Here is a 19,880-nt window from a genome sequence, read left to right as displayed (position 1 = left end):
TAGATGATTATTTTTATTATTATTTTAGGAGATTATTTATTCTGGATGTATTTACTCATTTATATGAAAGCAATCTGATTCAATATTTCAGTGCAAGTTGAACTTGTGGTCTGTTCAAGATATAATTTTTTCATGTTGCTTTTGGTTCCATCAATGAATTTATTAATACACAATATGAGCCAAGTGGTAGATTATGAGTTTGAACCCCAAGTCCACCGAGCTGAGGGATGCTGGGCTCCTGAACGAGGCCCTTAACCTTCAATTGCTTGTGTATAAAATCTAAATGTTCTGTGTCACAACACTGCCGAAGTGCAGAGGTGCACTGCGAGGAGTGATGAGGGCTTTGAGGTAAGATGGAGCTGGTTTGTTTTTGGCGTCGTAGGCCAGCATCAGTGTTTTGAATCTGATGTGTGCAGATACCGGAAGCCAGTGGAGGGATCGCAGCAGCGAGGTGGTATGCGAGAACTTAGGCAGGTTGAAAACAAGTCGGGCAGCTGCATTTTGGATCATCACACTGTTTACCCGAAGTGCAGAACTGTACAGAACATCTCTCTAAGTTAATTGCATGACAATGAACCTGTGCACAAAGCACTCATATAGTGTGCAGGAGAAGGTTGGACTAGAAGAACTTGAGTGTCCTGTACAGAGCCCTGACTCAGACTCAACCCCACTGAACACCTTTGGGATGAACTGGAACTGGAGCTTTATCATCCTCAGCATAATGAACATCAGAGTTTGATCTTAAAGCTTTTGATCTTCAAAGTAGAATGTTTGAATGATCACAAATCCCCACAACCAGGCTCCAGTACTTCTATCAAGAAATCCAGATGTTCAGTTGGAACATATGGGTATGATGGTCAGGGGTGCACAAACGTTTGGCTATATCGTGTATAAAACTTTGGATTTGACATATAATTAAAGGACAAATAGCTGCAAAATAATTGCAGCTGCAAAACTTTTTATTACCTTACAGATGAAGTGAGGTATTTACACAATAAAAGCTTTTATTTTCCACATCACATTTTTAAAAAATTTTTTTTTCATTAGCTCAAATATTTACATATGCATTGTTAGTGGCATTGGACTTTTAATTGCTTGAACTTGAATCAATCTGACGTCAAGATTTGCTTTAGTATTTTTAAATATTTCTCCTTCTTCATCACAATGCCGCCACCACCATGCTTCACTGCTGCAATGGGATTCTCCTGATTTATTATAAAAACGTTTGTTTAAATAAATAAATGTATTGATTTTTTAAAATAAAACAATATTTATTTGAATACAATTTTTTTAAATACAATAAATAAATACATTTATTTAATGTAAATAAATCAGAAATTATTTAAATTTAGGCATTAATAATTGTACATAAAATTACTTAAATAAAATAAATGCATACATGATTTTAATTCAATAATTTTATTGTAAATAAAACATTAAAATAAAATAATTAAATACATAACAATAACTGAATAAATAACATATTTAATTATGTGCATTTAATAATTGAGCAGTAACCTGAAACCTGAGCAGGAGCTTGTTGTTTTCACACCTTAACCTGTGCACGTTGTTATTTTCCGAATCATACAGACAGGTGACGTTTTACCAGCAGACATGAAGATCAGTGTGCATGTTAAAAATAAGATTAAAACATTCAGATTTAAGATTAAAACAGACTTTTGGGTCTTCTACACCGGCCCACTTGTACTCATCATCCATATGTGAGCTGACGCCAGACAGACACACAGACACACAAACAGGCAGACAGACACACAGACAGACACACACATAAACAGGCAGACAGACACACAGACAGACACACACACACGCACACACAGACACAGACAGACACACACACACAAACAGGCAGACACACAGACACACACACATACACAGACAGACACACACATAAACAGGCAGACACACAGACAGACACACAGACAGGCAGACACACAGACACAGACAGACTCACACACACACACAGACAGACAGACGCACACACACACACACACACACACACACTTGGTTCTATGGGCAGAAGAAGAAGATGAAGAATGAATGAATGAATGGAATGAATGAACAGATGTGGCATGTTTTTAATTGGCTGCACAAAGCACTTCAATCCCAGGGACAGATCGAACAATCGTAGTCGACTTTTATTCTGAAAACAACGCTAATCTTCTCTCTGATTGGGTTATTCCATTGTCCAATAGGAAGCGGCGTTACTAGTAGGTCACCCGGTTACTGTTGTTATCGATGCTGCACGTGTAATCGAGCTGAAGAAAATAGTTACAAAATGGTAAGATAAATCATTTAAATTTATAAATGTACCTAAAACTTACGACGTTGAGTTAACAAGCTAAGCAATCTCTGTGGAATTATAATAAATAGAGCTGTAAGTGTCGATTCCGTACATTACGTTGGGCCGAGTCCCAAATGCATTTCCACTAAGCGATCTAGTGCACTACGTAGGGACCTTAAATAAGGTCTTGCAGCCTTTCTAGTGCACTAACGTGTCTGTAGCGGAGTATTTGGGATGTGGCCGTGGGTTTCAACGCTAGTGCTCCATTGCACATATTTATCTTTATTTAAACCCAAGTGTTATGTTTTATATCCACAGGAGAGAAAGAAAACTGTTGTAATCTTCAATTGTAATTCAAGATAAATCCATATAAATATTATTAAATGAGCTGTTTTTATTAGCTAGAGCTAGCATAGCAACATGCTACATGAAAGTAATCAGTGGTCCTGAATCAAATGAGCGGTTTAGTGGCTTTATGTCACTGTTTGTGTGGAAAATCGAGATATTTCACATTTTAATTTAATATTGTGTCAGTTCTACTTTTCATCAATGTTCACACAACTCTGTACTGCTATAGCATTTATATTTATTCACTGTACATATGTATGTATGTATGTATATATATATATATATATATATATATATATATATATATATATGTATATGTTTATATAGCACATGTAGATATGTTATACCTAACATAATAATACATAAGATATATATATATATATATATATATATATATATATATATATATATATATATATGTTACATGCTGTACATATGCTTACATCTATCTATCTATCGATCTATCGATATAGATAAAGATATTGTTTATAAATTGTATTGTTTATATATTGGTTATATTGTTTATGTTTATAAAGCATATCTAGATATAAGTTATATATATATTACATGCTGTACATATGCTGTACATACTACCCACCCACCCTTCCTTCCTTCCTTACTTCCTTACTTCCTTCTTTTTTACAATTCTAATTCATTTTCTTCATAGAATAAATATATATATGTGTATATATATGTATATATATATATAGCCATCAAATAAAAACTTTTTAGGGATGTCTTTGTCTGTTCTGTAATCTGTATAGAAGACAACGGACAGAAATCTGACATCAGGTAGCAGTGACCCTACGAAAGAAACCGTAGGGTGAAAAGACAGAGACGTAAAACTTTGACGTAACAGCGTCACAAACGCTCGAATGGAGTACAGGGTGCAATTACTTTATTCTTTACTGAAAATATAAAAGGATTTATTTGTATTAACAGGATGCAGTTTTTTTATTTACTTCAAGAGGACAAGAAACGGGAGATTTTTTAAATAAAAATAAAGAGAATATTTTCTGCCAGAAAAGTGATTTGTCGCTTTTGACCAATCAGCATCCTGAGCCATTTTAAGCTCCGCCCACTCGACTCCACTCGACTCCCACACGACTCGACTCGACACTAAAATTCAGCAGGGATCCCGACAAAAACGACACAACAGAGGATTCGGTGTAACCTTTTAACACCGCTCCTGTTCTCTGCTTGTTCCGTTACAGTTGCGGCGTGAAGTTCGGCTCAGGAAAGAGTACCTGTACAGGAAGGCCCAGGAGGACAGACTGCGCGCTGTAGAAGACAAGAAAAAGAAACTCAAATCTGCATTAGATGGTGAGTCCAATATTCTTATTCTCATTTTTTTTTTAAATGTAATAATAAAAGCGGGTGTTTATGCTCTGGAGAGTGTAACGTCTCCCTCTTTCTTTTTTTTTTTCCTTTAAATATAGTAAAAGAGAATACTTGGACCGTTAAAAGACAATATGCCTGAGGCTATACGATGTAGTTAATGAGCTGAGCACCACAGATGAACTAAACATTTCTTTAAGAGGTTTTACATCATCCGCTTCCGGACGATATCAGGGACCGGAATCATGACCTCGATATATCGCCATCAGTTCACTTCAGTTCAGTTTTCAATCGAAACATTTAAAAAAAAAAAAAGAAAAGGAAAAAAAAATATTATTTAAAAACTTCTGTTATATTATTAGTTTTTCATCGCCATCAAATAAAACATTTTTGAGGATACGTTTGGATGCAGCACAAATTGCAGTGACCCTAAGACTGAAACCGGAGGGTGCCAATACTTTAACTGTTGCCGAAAAGACAGACGTAAAACTTTGACGTAACAGCATCACAAACGCTCGAACGGAGTACAGGGTGCCATTACTTTAATTCTTTACTGAAAATATATAAGGATTTATTTTTAGTAACGGGAAAAGTGACTTCAGTGGTCGCTTTCGACCAATCGGTGTCTCCTGCATCGTTTTAAGCTCCGCCCACTCGACTCGATTCGTAACTTATATTGTTGGGGATATTTAAAAGATTATTACTATAAAAGATCATTACTTAAAATCGCTGTTACATTGTAAACGTTTAAAAAAACATTTGTGATAAAATTTGATCGTAGTTTTTGTGCATCAGTGAAAAATCTTTTTTTTGAGGGATTATTTGTTTATTTATTTATTTATTAATTTATTTAATTGATTGATTTTCTCCTCTGGTTACACAGTCTGAAGACATTTCTACTTAATGTTTTTTTTCACGAGTGTTCTTTTATATAAACGACTTTTCTACTGCAGTTTATTTCTGTTCAGATGCTGATCTTTTTATTTTTTTTGCTCTCTACAGATAATAATCTGATACCTACAGAGATTCGCAAACAGGCTTTACATCTGCAGAAGCTTGTGGAGTTTGACGATGAGGGCGGAGACGGTGAATCTTTATAACTGACACGAGCTTTTAACTATTTACTTGGTTAAGGAGAGAATTTAAAGTTTGAAGCATTTCAATTGAAAACATTTTGCTATTTTAATCTCTACACCACACACTTTTACTTCTTGTACACGTTTTCGTACGTTTTCAGGTCTTTAGTGATGCAGTTTGCTTTTCAGTCATTAATACACACTTTATACGTTTTTACTTTCTACACATTTAAATAAAATAAAAAAAAACCTCAGGTTTCATATCTGAAGGTTTTTTAATCAGACTTTTATCTCAGATTTTAATGCAGCAGTAAAATCAGATCAAGCAAAAGTCTGATGCTGAAGTTTAGTGAAGAAGAAAGTCATGTAGTGCACAGAAGATTATTCACACCATCCTGAACCTGAACTGATATAACTGTCTGTGTGTGTGTCTGTGTGTGTGTCTGTGTGTGTGTCTGTGTGTGTGTCTGTGTGTGTGTCTGTGTGTGTCTGTTTGCGTGTGTGTGTCTGTGTGTGTGTGTCTGTGTGTGTGTGTCTGTGTGTGTATGTCTGTGTGTGTCTGTGTGTGTGTGTGTGTGTGTGTGTGTTTGTGTGTGTGTGTCTGTGTGTGCACACATGTCTGTCTACCTGTTTCTGTGTGTGTCTGTGTATGTTTGTGTGTGTGTGTGTCTGTCTGTGTGTGTGTGTGTGTCTGTCTGTGTGTGTGTATGTCTGTGTGTGTGTGTGTATGTCTGTGTGTATGTCTGTGTGTGTATGTCTGTGCGTGTGTGTGTGTGTGTCTGTGTGTGTGTGTCTGTGTGTGTGTGTCTGTGTGTGTGTGTCTGTGTGTGTGTGTCTGTGTGTGTGTGTCTGTGTGTGTGTGTCTGTGTGTGCACGCATGTCTGTCTACCTGTTTCTGTGTGTGTGTGTGTGTGTGTGTGTGTGTGTGTGTGTGTGTGTGTGTGTGTGTGTGCGCACACGCATGTCTGTCTACCTGTTTGTGTGTGTGTGTGTGTGTGTGTGTGTGTGTGTGTGTCTGTGTGTGCACGCATGTCTGTCTACCTGTTTCTGTGTGTGTGTGTTTGTGTGTGTGTGCACGCATGTCTGTCTACCTGTTTCTCTGTGTGTGTGTGTGTGTGTGTGTGTGTGTGTGTGTGTGTGTGTGTGTGTGTGTGTGTCCATCCCAGGCGTCAGCTCCCATATGGATGATGAGTACAAGTGGGCCGGTGTAGAAGACCCTAAAGTCATGGTGACGACATCCAGAGATCCGAGCTCTAGACTCAAGATGTTTGCCAAGGTGATTTATTTTATTACCATAACGATGTTGATGTGCCTAAGACACATTCTCACGCATCATGTAATAAAACCTGTACTTGTTAACCACAGGAAGTGAAGCTGATATTCCCAGGGGCCCAGCGCATGAACAGAGGAAACCATGAGGTTGACACTCTGGTGCATGCGTGCAAGGCCAACAGCGTGACAGATCTGGTGATAGTTCACGAGACCAGAGGACAGCCAGGTACAGTCACAAAAATCCTCATCCTGCGTGACGGTGTTTGCCTTCGCTCTGAGCGTCCGAGTCTCTTTTTTGTTTCTGCAGACGGTCTCATCGTGTGTCACTTGCCTTTCGGACCGACGGCGTATTTCACTCTGTACAACGTGGTGATGAGACACGACGTCCCAGACATCGGCACCATGTCCGAAGCCTTCCCCCACCTCATCTTTCACAACTTCACCTCTCGCCTCGGCAGACGGGTGAGTCACGCAGGAAGACGACGTCATTCGACAAATAAACAAAAATAAATCACTTCCTCCACGATTCAAAGAAAACGCCTTCCCTGACGTGCACTTATAACACCACCGGTTATATTATTAGACACACAAGCTGAACTTTTTAACTAATCCTTCCATCAGTGCTAAAAGAAATATCTCCTTATTCAGGTTTTTTAATCTGTATATGTAGAGTAAACAGTCCCATCTTTACAGGCTCCTATGTTCAGCGTTACTACGGAAACGGTGCAATAAACGTACGATTTTTGTAGCTGCATTTCTGTCACAGCTGCTGTTATAGAAATAAGTAAATCAATCAATATCAGCTGACCAATCAGAGTCAAGCGGACGAACAAACGCAGGATTAAAGATCTTAGAAAGGATTTTGTCGTGTTTTTTTTATTTTTTTATATATATTTTTTTTATCTCTTTATAGTATCTTTTACCTTTATAGTGTGTTGTGGAAAGTCTGTGAAACAAGCCAGCTCTCGTTCCCTCTTACATTCTAACAGACATAAACATTATTTCGTCATCATTCTTGCTTTTTTTTCTCTCTCTCTCTTGATGTTAATGAGTTATAAACGCAGCTCGATTTCGTACCTGGACGTCGTTGTTTGCTTGACATTCTCACAGACACCTTTTAGCCAATCACAGAACTGTGTTTCATTTTCAAAACATTCATATTACAGCTAAATTAATTAGACATGAATAATAAATTTCAGCTTTTTTAACCCATTTTGTTTTGGACAAACGTCAGAAAAGTCAAAACTGGCGTCGTGGCTGGAAATGCAGTGCTGTGGCGTATCAGCACCCTCTAGTGGTCAACATGTGCATTACGTTTGCGTCTTGGATTAAAAATATGTCCAGTATGTTCCCAAATTTGAGTTTTTTATATATATATATATATAAAGATTTAGGTTGATGGTATACAAAGTCTTTAACCTAGTGAGCCAGTGTTAATGTTTTTATCAACATTTTAGATTTAAAAGCACTTTTGCACACCGCACTGAAAAAGGATGTCTGCCAAGTTCAGCATATCTGAAGCGTGTGAGTGTGTGTGTGTGTGTGTGTGAGAGAGTGAGAGAGTGAGAGAGTGAGAGAGTGTGTGTGAGTGCGTGTGTGTGTGTGTGTGCGAGTGTGTGTGTGTGTGCGAGTGCGTGTGCGAGTGCGTGTGCGAGTGCGTGTGCGTGTGCGAGTGCGAGTGCGTGTGCGAGTGCGTGCGTGCGTGTGTGTGCGAGTGCGTGCGTGTGTGTGCGAGTGCGTGCGTGTGTGTGCGAGTGCGTGCGTGTGTGTGCGAGTGCGTGCGTGTGTGTGCGAGTGCGTGCGTGTGTGTGCGAGTGCGTGCGTGTGTGTGCGTGTGTGTGAGTGTGTGTGTGTGTGTGTGTGAGAGTGTATGTGTGAGAGTGTGTGAAGCCTGATGGTCCACTGGATTTACCAAACCTCAGTCCCATAGTTTTACTACACAGAGTCAGACATCATGAGAATTATTCCTGGAAACAGAAGGTGCTGATGTTTGTAGATGCAACTTATTATGCAACTTATTTTCCATCCCATATTTCCTTATCATGAAATATTCACAGTTTATTGTATTAAAGTGGATTTAAGATTTGTGTGCTTGTATATTTGAAGCTCATGGGCCTTTTTTTCCCTCCACATCAGGTGTCTAACATCCTCAAGTACCTGTTTCCGGTTCCTAAAGACGACAGCAAACGTGTCATTACATTCGCCAATCAAGATGATTTCATGTCCTTCAGGTGGCTCAATTCAGTCTTTTACTCTTAGGCTGTCGTGTGATCATTTGGTTTGAACAAGCGTGATTGCGTCCTGTTATATAGCGTGTTTTAGATCTCAGCAATCGCGTGACATTTTCAGGGTTCCCACGCGTCCTGGAAAACCTGGAAATCCTGGAAAATTAATGACCAATGTTCCAGTCCTGGAAAACACATGGAAAATGAGAGAAAACATAAATTGTCCTGGAAAAAATTTTGTTGTCCTGGAAAATTCTTATTTTTAAATAATCATTGATCATTTAATAATAATAATAATCTTGATCATTTAAAGAACAGTTTACAACTGGTCGAAACAATTAACGTTAGTAACAGAAAGCGCTCTGTTCAAGGTCACTGAGTTTTGACGGGTTTTTTGTTATGCTGTTTAATCTCGCTGTGACGGATGACGCTGTCTTGTTTCAGGTGCTAGGAATGGTTTAAGTGCTCGAATGTTTTCAGGGTAAACAGGTTATATTAACCTTGTTAATCTGAATATCATGTGCAAGGGGAATGTACAGCAAACTAAAGCATGCATGACGGCATTGGCCTGAGAAAGGAAAGGGTATTAATATGTGCTGTCTTTTTATTTTATAAATGTTGAAATTTCATTCACATGACAAATTGTCTTTAAAAGGAATCCATCCACACAGTCCACAAACCTGTTTTATGAGCGATATAAGAAGTCAAAATTAGATATTCTACTGATGCGATGCACAGCGAATCATACATTGAACAATTATTTCCATGCTCAAAGTGCCGCACAGACTAGTGTTGTAAACATGAGGCGAAGGCCGGTAATATATAATAGGTTTACTTACAGTATATAAACTTAAAAACACGTGTGCAAATGTGATATTGATTTTTGCAACAGTTCACTAAACAAGGAGTTAAGTGACTTCCTTTCTATCCTTCACTAACCATAGTAGTTCCAAACAAAGCAGACATAGCAACATACAATGGTGTTTCTTTGAATATGCATTTATTACCGAATCGTTTGTGAAAGTGAATACCGTCATAAATACCGTCATTTTCTTTATTCCTAAATGAATACGTATTTTGAATGACTCGTTTGAAAGAGCTCTGTGTGTGTATCTGGCGTTTTTCTAATTTTATAGTTAAGTAATAGCCATAAACTGTAAGTTGTTTTTAAGACTTCTGGAGAGAAGAACATACTACTTTAGGCCGTGAATCTGTGATCCTTGTCTTTTTTCCTAAATTTGAAATGTCCTGGAAAAGTCCTGGAAAATGATCTCTGAAAAAGAGTGGGAACCCTGATTTTGCCCCAAATCCTGAAGCGCTTAGACCAGTGTTACTCATTGCGCGGCTCGCGAGCCTCCTGCGGCTCGCCAAGCTTTAATATGCAAATAAACAAATGTGCTCTATTACAAATAATAATAATATATTTATATATATTATTTGACTCGTCACTGCGTTCTGCGCAATAGCCAGTTTTTGGCGGCCTGCCAGAAGCTTTAGTTTGTGTTTCATGCTAGTTAACAACTTGTGTTTACTGTACACACACGGACTAAAAAATGGATCGATTTCTTATCAAACAATCCACAAAATGAACAGCAACAAAGCAATGTGACAGTGACAAAAGAGGTAACTGATGGGGAGCATGCGTCATCCGCAACTCGAGTAATTATTGTATTGCAATATTGTACATTGTATTTAAGCAGATAAGCTATTTAAGACTGAATAACTTGGCATACTTTGCGGTGAAAGTGGCTCTCCTATTGACTTTGTCCTATCAGTGTGGCTCAGACGAAAAAAATAGTGAAGACCACTGGCATAGAGCTTCTGGCCTTCCTCTGTCAATAAGGGGTTGGGCCAGAAAGTGCTTGGACCCCTTAATCGCTGCTCACAGCTATATTTCTGTTTATAGATTCTAAAATCCGACTAAAACGCAGATTTTATTCCCCCCTGATCATGACTCTTTGCACAATAAACGCATTTCTGCCTCTGTGTGCGTTACAGGCATCACGTTTACAAGAAAACCAACCACAAGAACGTCGAACTGACCGAAGTCGGACCCCGTTTTGAAATGAAACGTGAGTGACTTGTTAATTGGCCCCGGAACAAAGATATTTAACTCATAACACAATTTCTATCAGTTCTAGTTCATTTGTATTTCATTTTTAAAATGTTTTTTTTTGGGCCAATCAATCTAACTGAGATTATTTCCAGAAAATTCTCTGTTGTGCTTTCAGATTTTTTATTAATTTTTTTCATACTGACATTTACATGTATTTTATCCAACATATTTTTGTATATCAACAGACTTGTTTGATTTTTATACCGAAGCGTACTGTATAAAGACAGTTTAGCCATGATGGAGGTCACATAACCACCTTCTCAGACCTCAGAATACCGAACAGAGACACAAATAGCAATGACGTCTGAGCTTTTGTCTTTTCCTCAGTGTACATGATCAAGCTGGGCACTCTGGAGAACGAGAGCACGGCGGAGGTGGAGTGGCGTCATCACGCCTACACACGCACCGCCAAAAAGAGGAAGAGTTTAAGCGTGCAGTAAAACACACATCCGGAGCGATGCTGGATAAAGACTCCATGTGGGTTTATCTAAGTGATCAGATCTGTGTGTGGAGGCAGTATGAGTGTGTAAGGGTTTTTTTTTTGTTTTTTTAACCACAGAAAATAACATGTTTATCGCTTTCTGAGGACAGAATGTGTACATACAGATGTGTACATACAGATGTGTGTGTGTGTGTGTACATACAGATGTGTTTACATACAAATGTGTACATACAGATGTGTGTGTGTACATACAGATGTGTGTGTGTACATACAGATGTGTTTACATACAAATGTGTACATACAGATGTGTGTGTGTACATACAGATGTGTGTGTGTACATACAGATGTGTGTGTGTACATACAGATGTGTGTGTGTACATACAGATGTGTGTGTGTACATACAGATGTGTTTACATACAAATGTGTACATACAGATGTGTGTGTGTACATACAGATGTGTGTGTGTACATACAGATGTGTTTACATACAAATGTGTACATACAGATGTGTGTGTGTACATACAGATGTGTGTGTGTACATACAGATGTGTACATACAAGTGTGTGTGTACATACAGATGTGTTTACATACAAATGTGTACATACAGATGTGTGTGTGTACATACAGGTGTGTGTATGTACATACAGGTGTGTGTGTGTGTGTGTGTACATACAGGTGTGTACATACAGATGTGTGTACATACAGGTGTGTGTACATACAGATGTGTGTGTGTGTGTGTGTGTGTGTGTGTACACATACAGGTGTGTGTGTACATACAGGTGTGTGTGTACATACAGGTGTGTGTGTACATACAGGTGTGTGTGTGTGCATACAGATGTGTGTGTGTACGTACAGAAAATCACTCATTTGTATTTTGAGGGATTTCTTATTTTCCATGCCAGGATGTGTGTGGAGTGTAAGATACTCAGTATTTATTCATTTCTCTAAATATTTGATGGCAGACAGAGAGGAAAAGTTGTGGCACAATCATCATTCTGAGCTGCTGAGTGCCTTAAATAAGGATTAAAACACTTCTTGTTTGGTTGATTATTTTCCAGTAACAGCTCAAAGGTTATTTTTTATCATATATGTTTATTATCACATACATATATATATAGCATGTATGTTTAATGATGTGAAATGTATAAAAGAAATCATTCCATCATTCTCTCTCTCTTTCTCTCTCCCCCTCTCTTTCTCTCCCCCTCTTGCTTCCCCCTTCCTCTTTCTTTCTCTCGTGTTTTTTTTTATTTTATTTTGTTTTATTTTATTTTATTTTACAATATTTCTATTCTTCTGACTGTTTACTAAACTCTCGACTCCTTCCACACATTTATAAACATCACCTTACGGAACATCTTTCCTTCAAATCCGAATTCAACGGCACCGCGTCACGAAGATCATAATCGATAAGACTAAATCCTTCGATAACTAAATACAAATGAACAGATTTATTTTACATCAGTCTCTTTGTACATGATGATGTGTCTCAGACGTGCTTCAATAAAAACCAAAACGTGCGGCCAAAGTTTCTGTTTTCTTCACTAGATTTTATTTTATTCCTTTTACACTTTATTAATGATTAGAAAATGTAGTAATAAATAAAACCTTCAGTGGGGCGGGAATTTTGATTTAATCCCAATAAACACATTTAAGTATTTTTCGTGTGTTTAGAAATGCGGCTTTTATTTTGAAGTGGCAAACTTTCGAGTCTACGCATGCGCAGGGCCAACCCGGAAACGGCCAGTCATTGACACACGTGTGTGTGTGTGTTTACTGTTGACTTTGGAGAATCATGCAGTGTGTGCGGATGTTGTGCGCGTCTCACAGATGTGTCCTGAACATCCGCAGCGCCTTGGCTTCGTGTAGATCACCTGAAAAAACGCTGCAGTTCTTTAGAAAAGACTCTGTTTATTGTAAAAGGTGCTCATGTTCATCAGTAAGAAAGTGTTGGAGTTGTGGTTCATCTGCTCAGATGTTCTTCTGCTCCTCATGTAACTCCATACAGCCTCCTCAGGAAAAAGCGACTTACTTTGAGATCTTAAACTGGTAAGTTTTCATATGTTTAATGTTCAATACAATGTAAATAAGACGAATCCAATCCGGCTTGACATGACAATCACGTGATGAACATTAACGTTTGTTTAACTTTTAGTGATCAGACGTTTGCTTTGGACACTCGGGAGCTTCAGGGAAAATACGTAGAGCTACAGAGATCTCTGCATCCTGACAACTTCAGCCAGAAATCACAGGTACTGAGCTTGAAGTAGAGAGAGAGAGAGAGAGAAAGTGAGAGAAACACTGCCCCCTGCTGCCAGTCTTGGGAATTACAAGTCAACCTCACAGAAGTAAATACACCCCTCACATTTAGAATCAGAATCCGAAATCAGATCAGAAAGATCTTTATAGCCAGGTATGTTTTCACATACGAGGGATTTGTTATAGTACAGAAGCTCCACAGTGTAACAGAATGACATTGACAACAAGACACGACAACATATATAATATACACAGTTTGTATGTACAGTGGAAAAATGTGCAAATTGAAATATAAATAAGTAAGTATGTGTTTTAAGTGAATAACGTAAGAATAGTGTCGTGTGTTCCGTGTATGTCAATCGAATAAATATTTATGTAAATATTTTATTATATCTTTTCATTCGACAACACTGAAGAAATGACTCTGTGCTACAGTGTAAACAGAACAGATCCTGACCTCCATGGGGCCCTAAGCAAAATTCTGCTAAGGGGCCCTCCTATTATTTACTGAGGGATGTACATTCATATAGACCTGGCATTATGCTCATTCTAATGTAAATCCACTGGTTTCCATATTGCATTAACGTTGTTATAAACTTGATTGAGAGGCTATAAACATTGTCATTAGGAGCGCTATCACGCTACTTTTTGTACTAGTCCTAACACAGATGTTTCTGCTGGAAAGCGGGCGTGTCATTTTGTGCACGATTGCACGCGCATATGAACGCATGTACACGCGTGGCGCGGTTATCGAGCTTCCGTTTATAAACACCGTTGCCCTTGGGCGTTTATTCACGCGAATATTCACGCAAAAAATTGTTGTGTGACAGACAGACAGACAGACAGGCCAAGAGATGCACTGGCAGCACTGCACAGCTAATTTAGCTAGTGACATAGAGACTAGAGACAGAAACACATCAACTTAACTTTACTGTTATTTGCTCTTGCTGACGTCAAACTTGAAGAGAACACAAGTTTACCTGATTGCTGTTCTCGCATTTCACTCTCATTTTGTTTCTTTTTTATCTTTTTGGCCAGATGGATAGCTCCGCTTCATATTGTCATCTACACAGTAAACATTAACACGCGCTGTAAAATGAGGCAGGAGGAGGCGGGGCCTTGCGTAATTTGCGGGGCCCTACGCAGCTCGCGTAGTGAGCGTATAGGGCCGATCGGCTCTGAGTGTAAAGTAGTGAGTGTTCAGCTTATATAACAGCTTGCTGTCCCCTTAAAACACACAGCCATTAATGTCTAAACCGCCGGCCACAAAAGTGAGTACACATCTAAGTGAAAATGTCCAAATTGGGCCCAAAGTGTCAATATTTTGTGTGGCCACCATTATTTTCCAGCACCAGAGCATCACAGGTTGCCACTGGAGTCCTCATAAGTTCCTCCATGACGACATCACGGAGCTGGTGGATGTTAGAGACCTTGTGCTCCACCATTTCCCACCACCATGCTTTACTGTAGGCAAGACACACTTGTTTTTGTGCTCCTCACCTGGTTGCCACCACACACGCTTGACACCATCTGAACCAAATAAGTTTATCGTGGTCTCATCAGACTACAGGTCATGGTTCCAGTAATCCATGTCCTTAATCTGCTTGTCTTCAGCAAACTGTTTGCAAGCTTTCTTGTGCATCATCTTTAGAGGAGGTTTCCTTCATGTATTGGTAGAGCAACAATTCTTTTTTTCAGATCCTCAGAGAGGTCTTAGCCATGTTGAACTTCCAGTGACCAGTATGATAGAGTGAGAGTGATAACACCAAATTTAACACACCTGCTCCCCAATCACACCTGAGACCTTGTAACACTAACGAGTCACATGACACCAGGGGGAGAGAAAATGTATGTGTACTCACTTTTGTGGCTGGCGGTTTAGACATTAATGGCTGTGTGTTGAGTTATTTTGAGGGGACAGCAAGCTGTTATACAAGCTGAACACTCGCTACTTTACACTGTAGCACAGAGTCATTTCTTATTTCAGTGTTTTCACATGAAAAGATCTAATAAAATATTTACATAAATGGTGATGGGTGTATTTACTTCTGTGAGATTCTGTATTCTGTAATTCTTTTGCACAATGTCAATATCTTCCCTGCGTTCAGCTTCTCCGAGTGAACTCGTAAACTGTAACAATAGAAAAGGAACATCTTACTAATATTAAATGTTCTCAGAAGTTCTCAGAAGTTCTTCATGGCATGGATTCTACTGTACAAGTCTAGTCTGGGTCTCTAGTCGTTATACTGTCAACTCAACTGTCAGCATTCCTACTACAGGTTGCCGTGGTAATGTGTCCGTGTGTGGTGATGCTATCGGCATCGTATCATACGATACGAGACGGAGGACACGCGGTTTGCGCTCTTGACACGCCGGACGCGCCTACATCTAGTCGCTGTTATTCATTTCACTAGAAGTCATTATTTCTCATTGAAAACTGCTGCTAAAAGTGTGTGTGTGTGATTTTTGATTTGCTTTTCAGCTCAACACGGATGCAAAGAATGTTTATTTGCCTTTCTGTCAGTTTAACCTGTCAGTCTGTCCCTCCTAAGAAGGTGCTTCTGACTGTGGAGTTTGTCTTTCAAACCATTCTGAGCGTCTTGCACACGGATCTGATGCCAGTTACAAGGTTACCAATTGAACCCGTCTGATCGCGGTCCCATAACCCTCGAGGTTTATAACTCCGCCCACTTGTTTAACAGACAGCTAAGATCCTTTTACTGTCTTTAGCCCTATTCGGACGGGATTAGTTTTACGTGGGGATGTGGAGTAATGCAATTTTACCTCAGGATGTCTGTAATATTAATTGGCCAATTCGCACGGGACAAGACATCTCAGTAAAACTAGCAGAAGTGGGAGGGGTAACTCGCTTTAGCACCACAGTAACCTCCTTGTCGTCATGTGTGTATGACGTTGCTTCCTGTTATTCCTGTTCCTGTTATCACGTGCGCACGAACTTTTAAACAGGAAATGACAGAATTTTACCGTACATATTTACAGCGGGTCTATTCGGACGGGATTAGTATTACCTGAGGTAATTTTTCCGGACCTTTTTACAGAAGGTAAAAGTTGCCGTAATCTTTACTGACATTGTCCGTAATGATTACCGAGATGGCACATTCGGACGGGACTAAAATCACAGAGAAGCTCTGGTAATAATTACTTTACCCCCACGTCCCCACGTAAAACTAATCCCGTCCGAATAGGGCTTTTGAAAAGACTAAATGTTTATGGGTTTGCAAAGTTCTTAAAAGTTCTCAAGCTCTCAAGCCTCAGTTTCCACGACCCCCCCGACAGCTGAAACGGTTCCTCCTCTGCATCCCGCTGGTCCTCCCTCATTTCCCTGGTGTTATCCTTCCCGACAATCATCTCTCACCTTGTCCCGGCTCCTCCGAGATCCGCCTTACTCCCTTCCCCTATGCCGTCACCCAAACACAGAGACACCTGAGAACGTCGGAGAAAGAATCCAATTATCGACGTGGCCGAGGACTCGTGACTGGAGAGAGAAGCTGTGAGCTCGGGGATTGTTCTGAACCTGTGTGATAGATGTGAACGAGTAGCTGTGAGCAAAACGTGAGAGTTTTAGATTACTTTTTTCCCCTTTTTGTGAACTTACAAAAGAACAATTTCCTTTCGACGCCCCGTGTTTGGCTGCTGAGTTATTTTTAACCGGTGTGCATGTCAGGTTTTTTTTTTTTTAACACAATGAGTTTTCATTAATTTGGATGCTTTTTTTTTTTGTATCTCTTTGTTCCAGACAGAACAGAGATATTCTGAAGAGCAATCAGCCTTGATAAACAAAGCCTACAGGACCCTACAGAAACCTCTCACACGGAGCGTCTACTTGGTAAGAGGAGCTTTTCGCAAAATCTCAAAGTAGCTTCCTGCTTTCCGTAAAAAAAATCCGTTTGTTTGAGAGTTTCATCACCGGTAATGTTTATTTTTTATGTCTTCGGCGTGTCAGATTCGAAGCATAAAATAATGTTCTAATTATTCTAGGGATACTTTTTTCCCCCCCTGCTGCTGCTGCCAAGGGCACAGTTCCAGTGTTTGTACATTTTCACAGCCCTCTTGTGATTGTGCTCGAATTTGTTTTATGGACAAAATTAGGCACAGTATACTTCGAGAAACACAGTATAATACGAATGGAATGTAAAGCTTGCGAGCTGCCATGACAGAACATGCATACGATTCAGTACATCCTGCATACGATTCAGTACATCCTGCATACGATTCAGTACGTCCTGCATACGATTCAGTACGTCCTGCATACGATTCAGTACATCATGCATACGATTCAGTGCGTCCTGCATACGATTCAGTACATCCTGCATACGATTCAGTACATACTGCATATGTTTTAGTACATGCTTTATACGATTTATTACCTTCTGGACTACGATTCAGTACCTGCTGAAACTGATTCAGTAAATAATGCACAAGATTCAGTAATTAATGTACAAGATTCAGTACATCCTGCATACGATTCAGTGCGTCCTGCATACGATTCAGTGCGTCCTGCATACGATTCAGTGCGTCCCGCATACGATTCAGTACATCCTGCATATGATTCAGTGCATCCTGCATACGATTCAGCGCATCCTGGACTACGATTCAGTACCTGCTGAAAATGATTCAGTAAATAACACACACGATTCAGTACCTGCTGCATTCGATTTAGTACCTACTTCATAAGATATAGTATGTGCTGCGTTTGATTCAGTAAATAACGCAAACGATTAAATATCTTCTGCATGCAATTCAGTACCTACAGTGTTTGATTCAGTAAATAATGCCCCCGAATCAGTACTACTACAAACGATTCAGTAGCTGCTGCTCGGCCGTTGATACAGAGTGTATCACATTGTCATGTGACCTGCGATTTTTTTCTTTTTTTTTCTTTTTAAACCATTAACACTTCAGAACACTGTTTTTACTCTGATGCTTGAGACTCAATAAAAGAGAAAGTTAAATGTTCTCCTTGCAGAAAACACCATATCAAATATTATATGCTTTTTTTTCCTTTAATCTGTTTATTATTACTCCCAAGATTATATGAGATATATTAGATTTGCCGCCCAAGTCGCAGTGAAAGAGCTGTTACCATAGTAACAATACCCTGTTAATATAAACCTTTGCGCTGTTGTAAAAATCTGACCAATCAGATTTGAGAACTCATCGTTGCGGTATAAAGTACAGCTACTGATCTTGATGATGATGATGATGATGAATCTCAGCTGCAGTTACAAGGAGTCGAGCTGGACGAAGGCACAGACGCCACAGCAGATCCAGCTTTGCTATTAAAGGTCATGGACGTCAACGAGAAGCTGGCAGAGACCCAGAGCCTCGACGAGGTCAGGGCTGTAGGCCAGGAAGTGCAAGGTGAGCACAGCTACACAGCATGATTTAAAAAATAAAATAAATAAATAAATCTGCAGAACATTTTTACACCCACACGTAGGCCTTGTTTATTTGACTTTTCGTGTACGCTTTAAAGAAACGCTCAAGGCTACGTTTTCATTTTCACTCTTTTTTTTTTTTCTATCTTTAGCTATTTGGATATTTATTTCGGCCTAGCGTGTTCTTTAAAAAAAAAAAAAGTTAAGAGGATTAAAAAAACAACCAAAAACAAAACAACCTTTTTCTGTGGTATTCCCATCTCCATTCATTTAAAAGCAGGGCACTGTAAATACACACGATCTTTTCTTTTCTCCTCCAGTGACCTTGAAAAACCTGACAGAACAGATGAATACATCGCTAAACAAAGGTATCCTCCTAATTTCCGCTTTTCACTCCTTGTAAATTTGAGATCAGTCGAAACACACGGCCAAGGTCACGCTCACGCGAGGGAGCTCGTTTCCTTGACTCTTCTGAAAAAAAGGTGATTTTTTTTTAAGATTTATTTCATTTCTTTGTTATATCCTAACCCCAATTTTCCCAGGGGACCTGAAGTCAGCCAGAGAGCTCCTGGTTCAAATGAAATACTTTGCAAATCTGGAAGAGAAGGTAAAGGAGAAACTGAGGGAGAACTTTTGAGGTGGCGGAGAAGGAACGGATCGACGCTTTGACGCGGATAAATCTTTAAATAAAAGTGCTTGAACATGTAAAAGATGAACATCTCGTAAATTAAAATCTATTTTTAATCCGTGTGGTCATTTTGTGCTGTAATGGTCAGAAACAAACAACAGGGAGAATTAGGATACAAACGGTAGAAATATTCCTGGCCAAAACATCCTGAAATCACAAAAAGTTAAATCTGCCTTTAATGTTGAAAAATTCAATTATTAACAGAGTTAGACAGATTTCGATCACATGCAGATTATCGGTGTAAACGAGTATGTTGTTCCAAATGAACTCGAACGTGCTCCAAATAATTACAGATATGAACACATGGTGCAGTAATTTTAGTTTGTTTAGAAAAAATGAACAGGACACAAAGTCAGATATGAAGCATGTTGGATAAATTAAAAGACCATGTAAACAATTAACATCAACTTTTGTCC

The 19,880-nt window shown here is 39.2% G+C and overlaps 2 protein-coding genes across 2 annotated transcripts; both read left to right on the top strand.

Moving 5' to 3' along the window:
• Positions 1-2,165: 2,165 nt before the first annotated feature.
• Positions 2,166-11,345, top strand: imp4 (IMP U3 small nucleolar ribonucleoprotein 4). The gene is made up of 9 exons (XM_060883097.1): positions 2,166-2,299; positions 3,865-3,973; positions 4,991-5,074; positions 6,231-6,340; positions 6,430-6,562; positions 6,644-6,798; positions 8,473-8,567; positions 10,560-10,633; positions 11,005-11,345. The coding sequence occupies exons 1-9, from the start codon at positions 2,297-2,299 to the stop codon at positions 11,115-11,117; spliced, it is 876 nt and encodes a 291-aa protein (XP_060739080.1). The 5' UTR covers positions 2,166-2,296; the 3' UTR covers positions 11,118-11,345.
• Positions 11,346-12,857: 1,512 nt separating this feature from the next.
• On the top strand, positions 12,858-19,522 carry hscb (HscB mitochondrial iron-sulfur cluster cochaperone). The gene is made up of 6 exons (XM_060884060.1): positions 12,858-13,167; positions 13,274-13,370; positions 17,135-17,224; positions 18,615-18,759; positions 19,097-19,144; positions 19,319-19,522. Exons 1-6 carry the CDS (start codon positions 12,914-12,916, stop codon positions 19,411-19,413), a joined length of 729 nt encoding a protein of 242 aa, XP_060740043.1. The 5' UTR covers positions 12,858-12,913; the 3' UTR covers positions 19,414-19,522.
• Positions 19,523-19,880: the final 358 nt, after the last annotated feature.

This window comes from Tachysurus vachellii, chromosome 12 (genome assembly GCF_030014155.1).
Source record: "Tachysurus vachellii isolate PV-2020 chromosome 12, HZAU_Pvac_v1, whole genome shotgun sequence".
NCBI classification, from domain to species: Eukaryota; Metazoa; Chordata; class Actinopteri; order Siluriformes; family Bagridae; genus Tachysurus; species Tachysurus vachellii.
This window is presented reverse-complemented; position numbering and strand designations above follow the sequence as displayed.

What these genes read in the sequence shown, in the direction of transcription:
- imp4 (XM_060883097.1), top strand. An exon ending in ACTCAAATCTGCATTAGATG is followed by an intron (nt 3,974 to 4,990) that starts GTGAGTCCAATA and finishes TGCTCTCTACAG; the next exon opens with ATAATAATCTGATACCTACA. An exon ending in CCTCTCGCCTCGGCAGACGG is followed by an intron (nt 6,799 to 8,472) that starts GTGAGTCACGCA and finishes CCTCCACATCAG; the next exon opens with GTGTCTAACATCCTCAAGTA.
- hscb (XM_060884060.1), top strand. Translation starts at nt 12,914, where the DNA reads ATGCAGTGTGTGCGGATGTTGTGCGCGTCTCACAGATGTGTCCTGAAC. An exon ending in ACTTCAGCCAGAAATCACAG is followed by an intron (nt 13,371 to 17,134) that starts GTACTGAGCTTG and finishes TCTTTGTTCCAG; the next exon opens with ACAGAACAGAGATATTCTGA. An exon ending in GAATACATCGCTAAACAAAG is followed by an intron (nt 19,145 to 19,318) that starts GTATCCTCCTAA and finishes CAATTTTCCCAG; the next exon opens with GGGACCTGAAGTCAGCCAGA.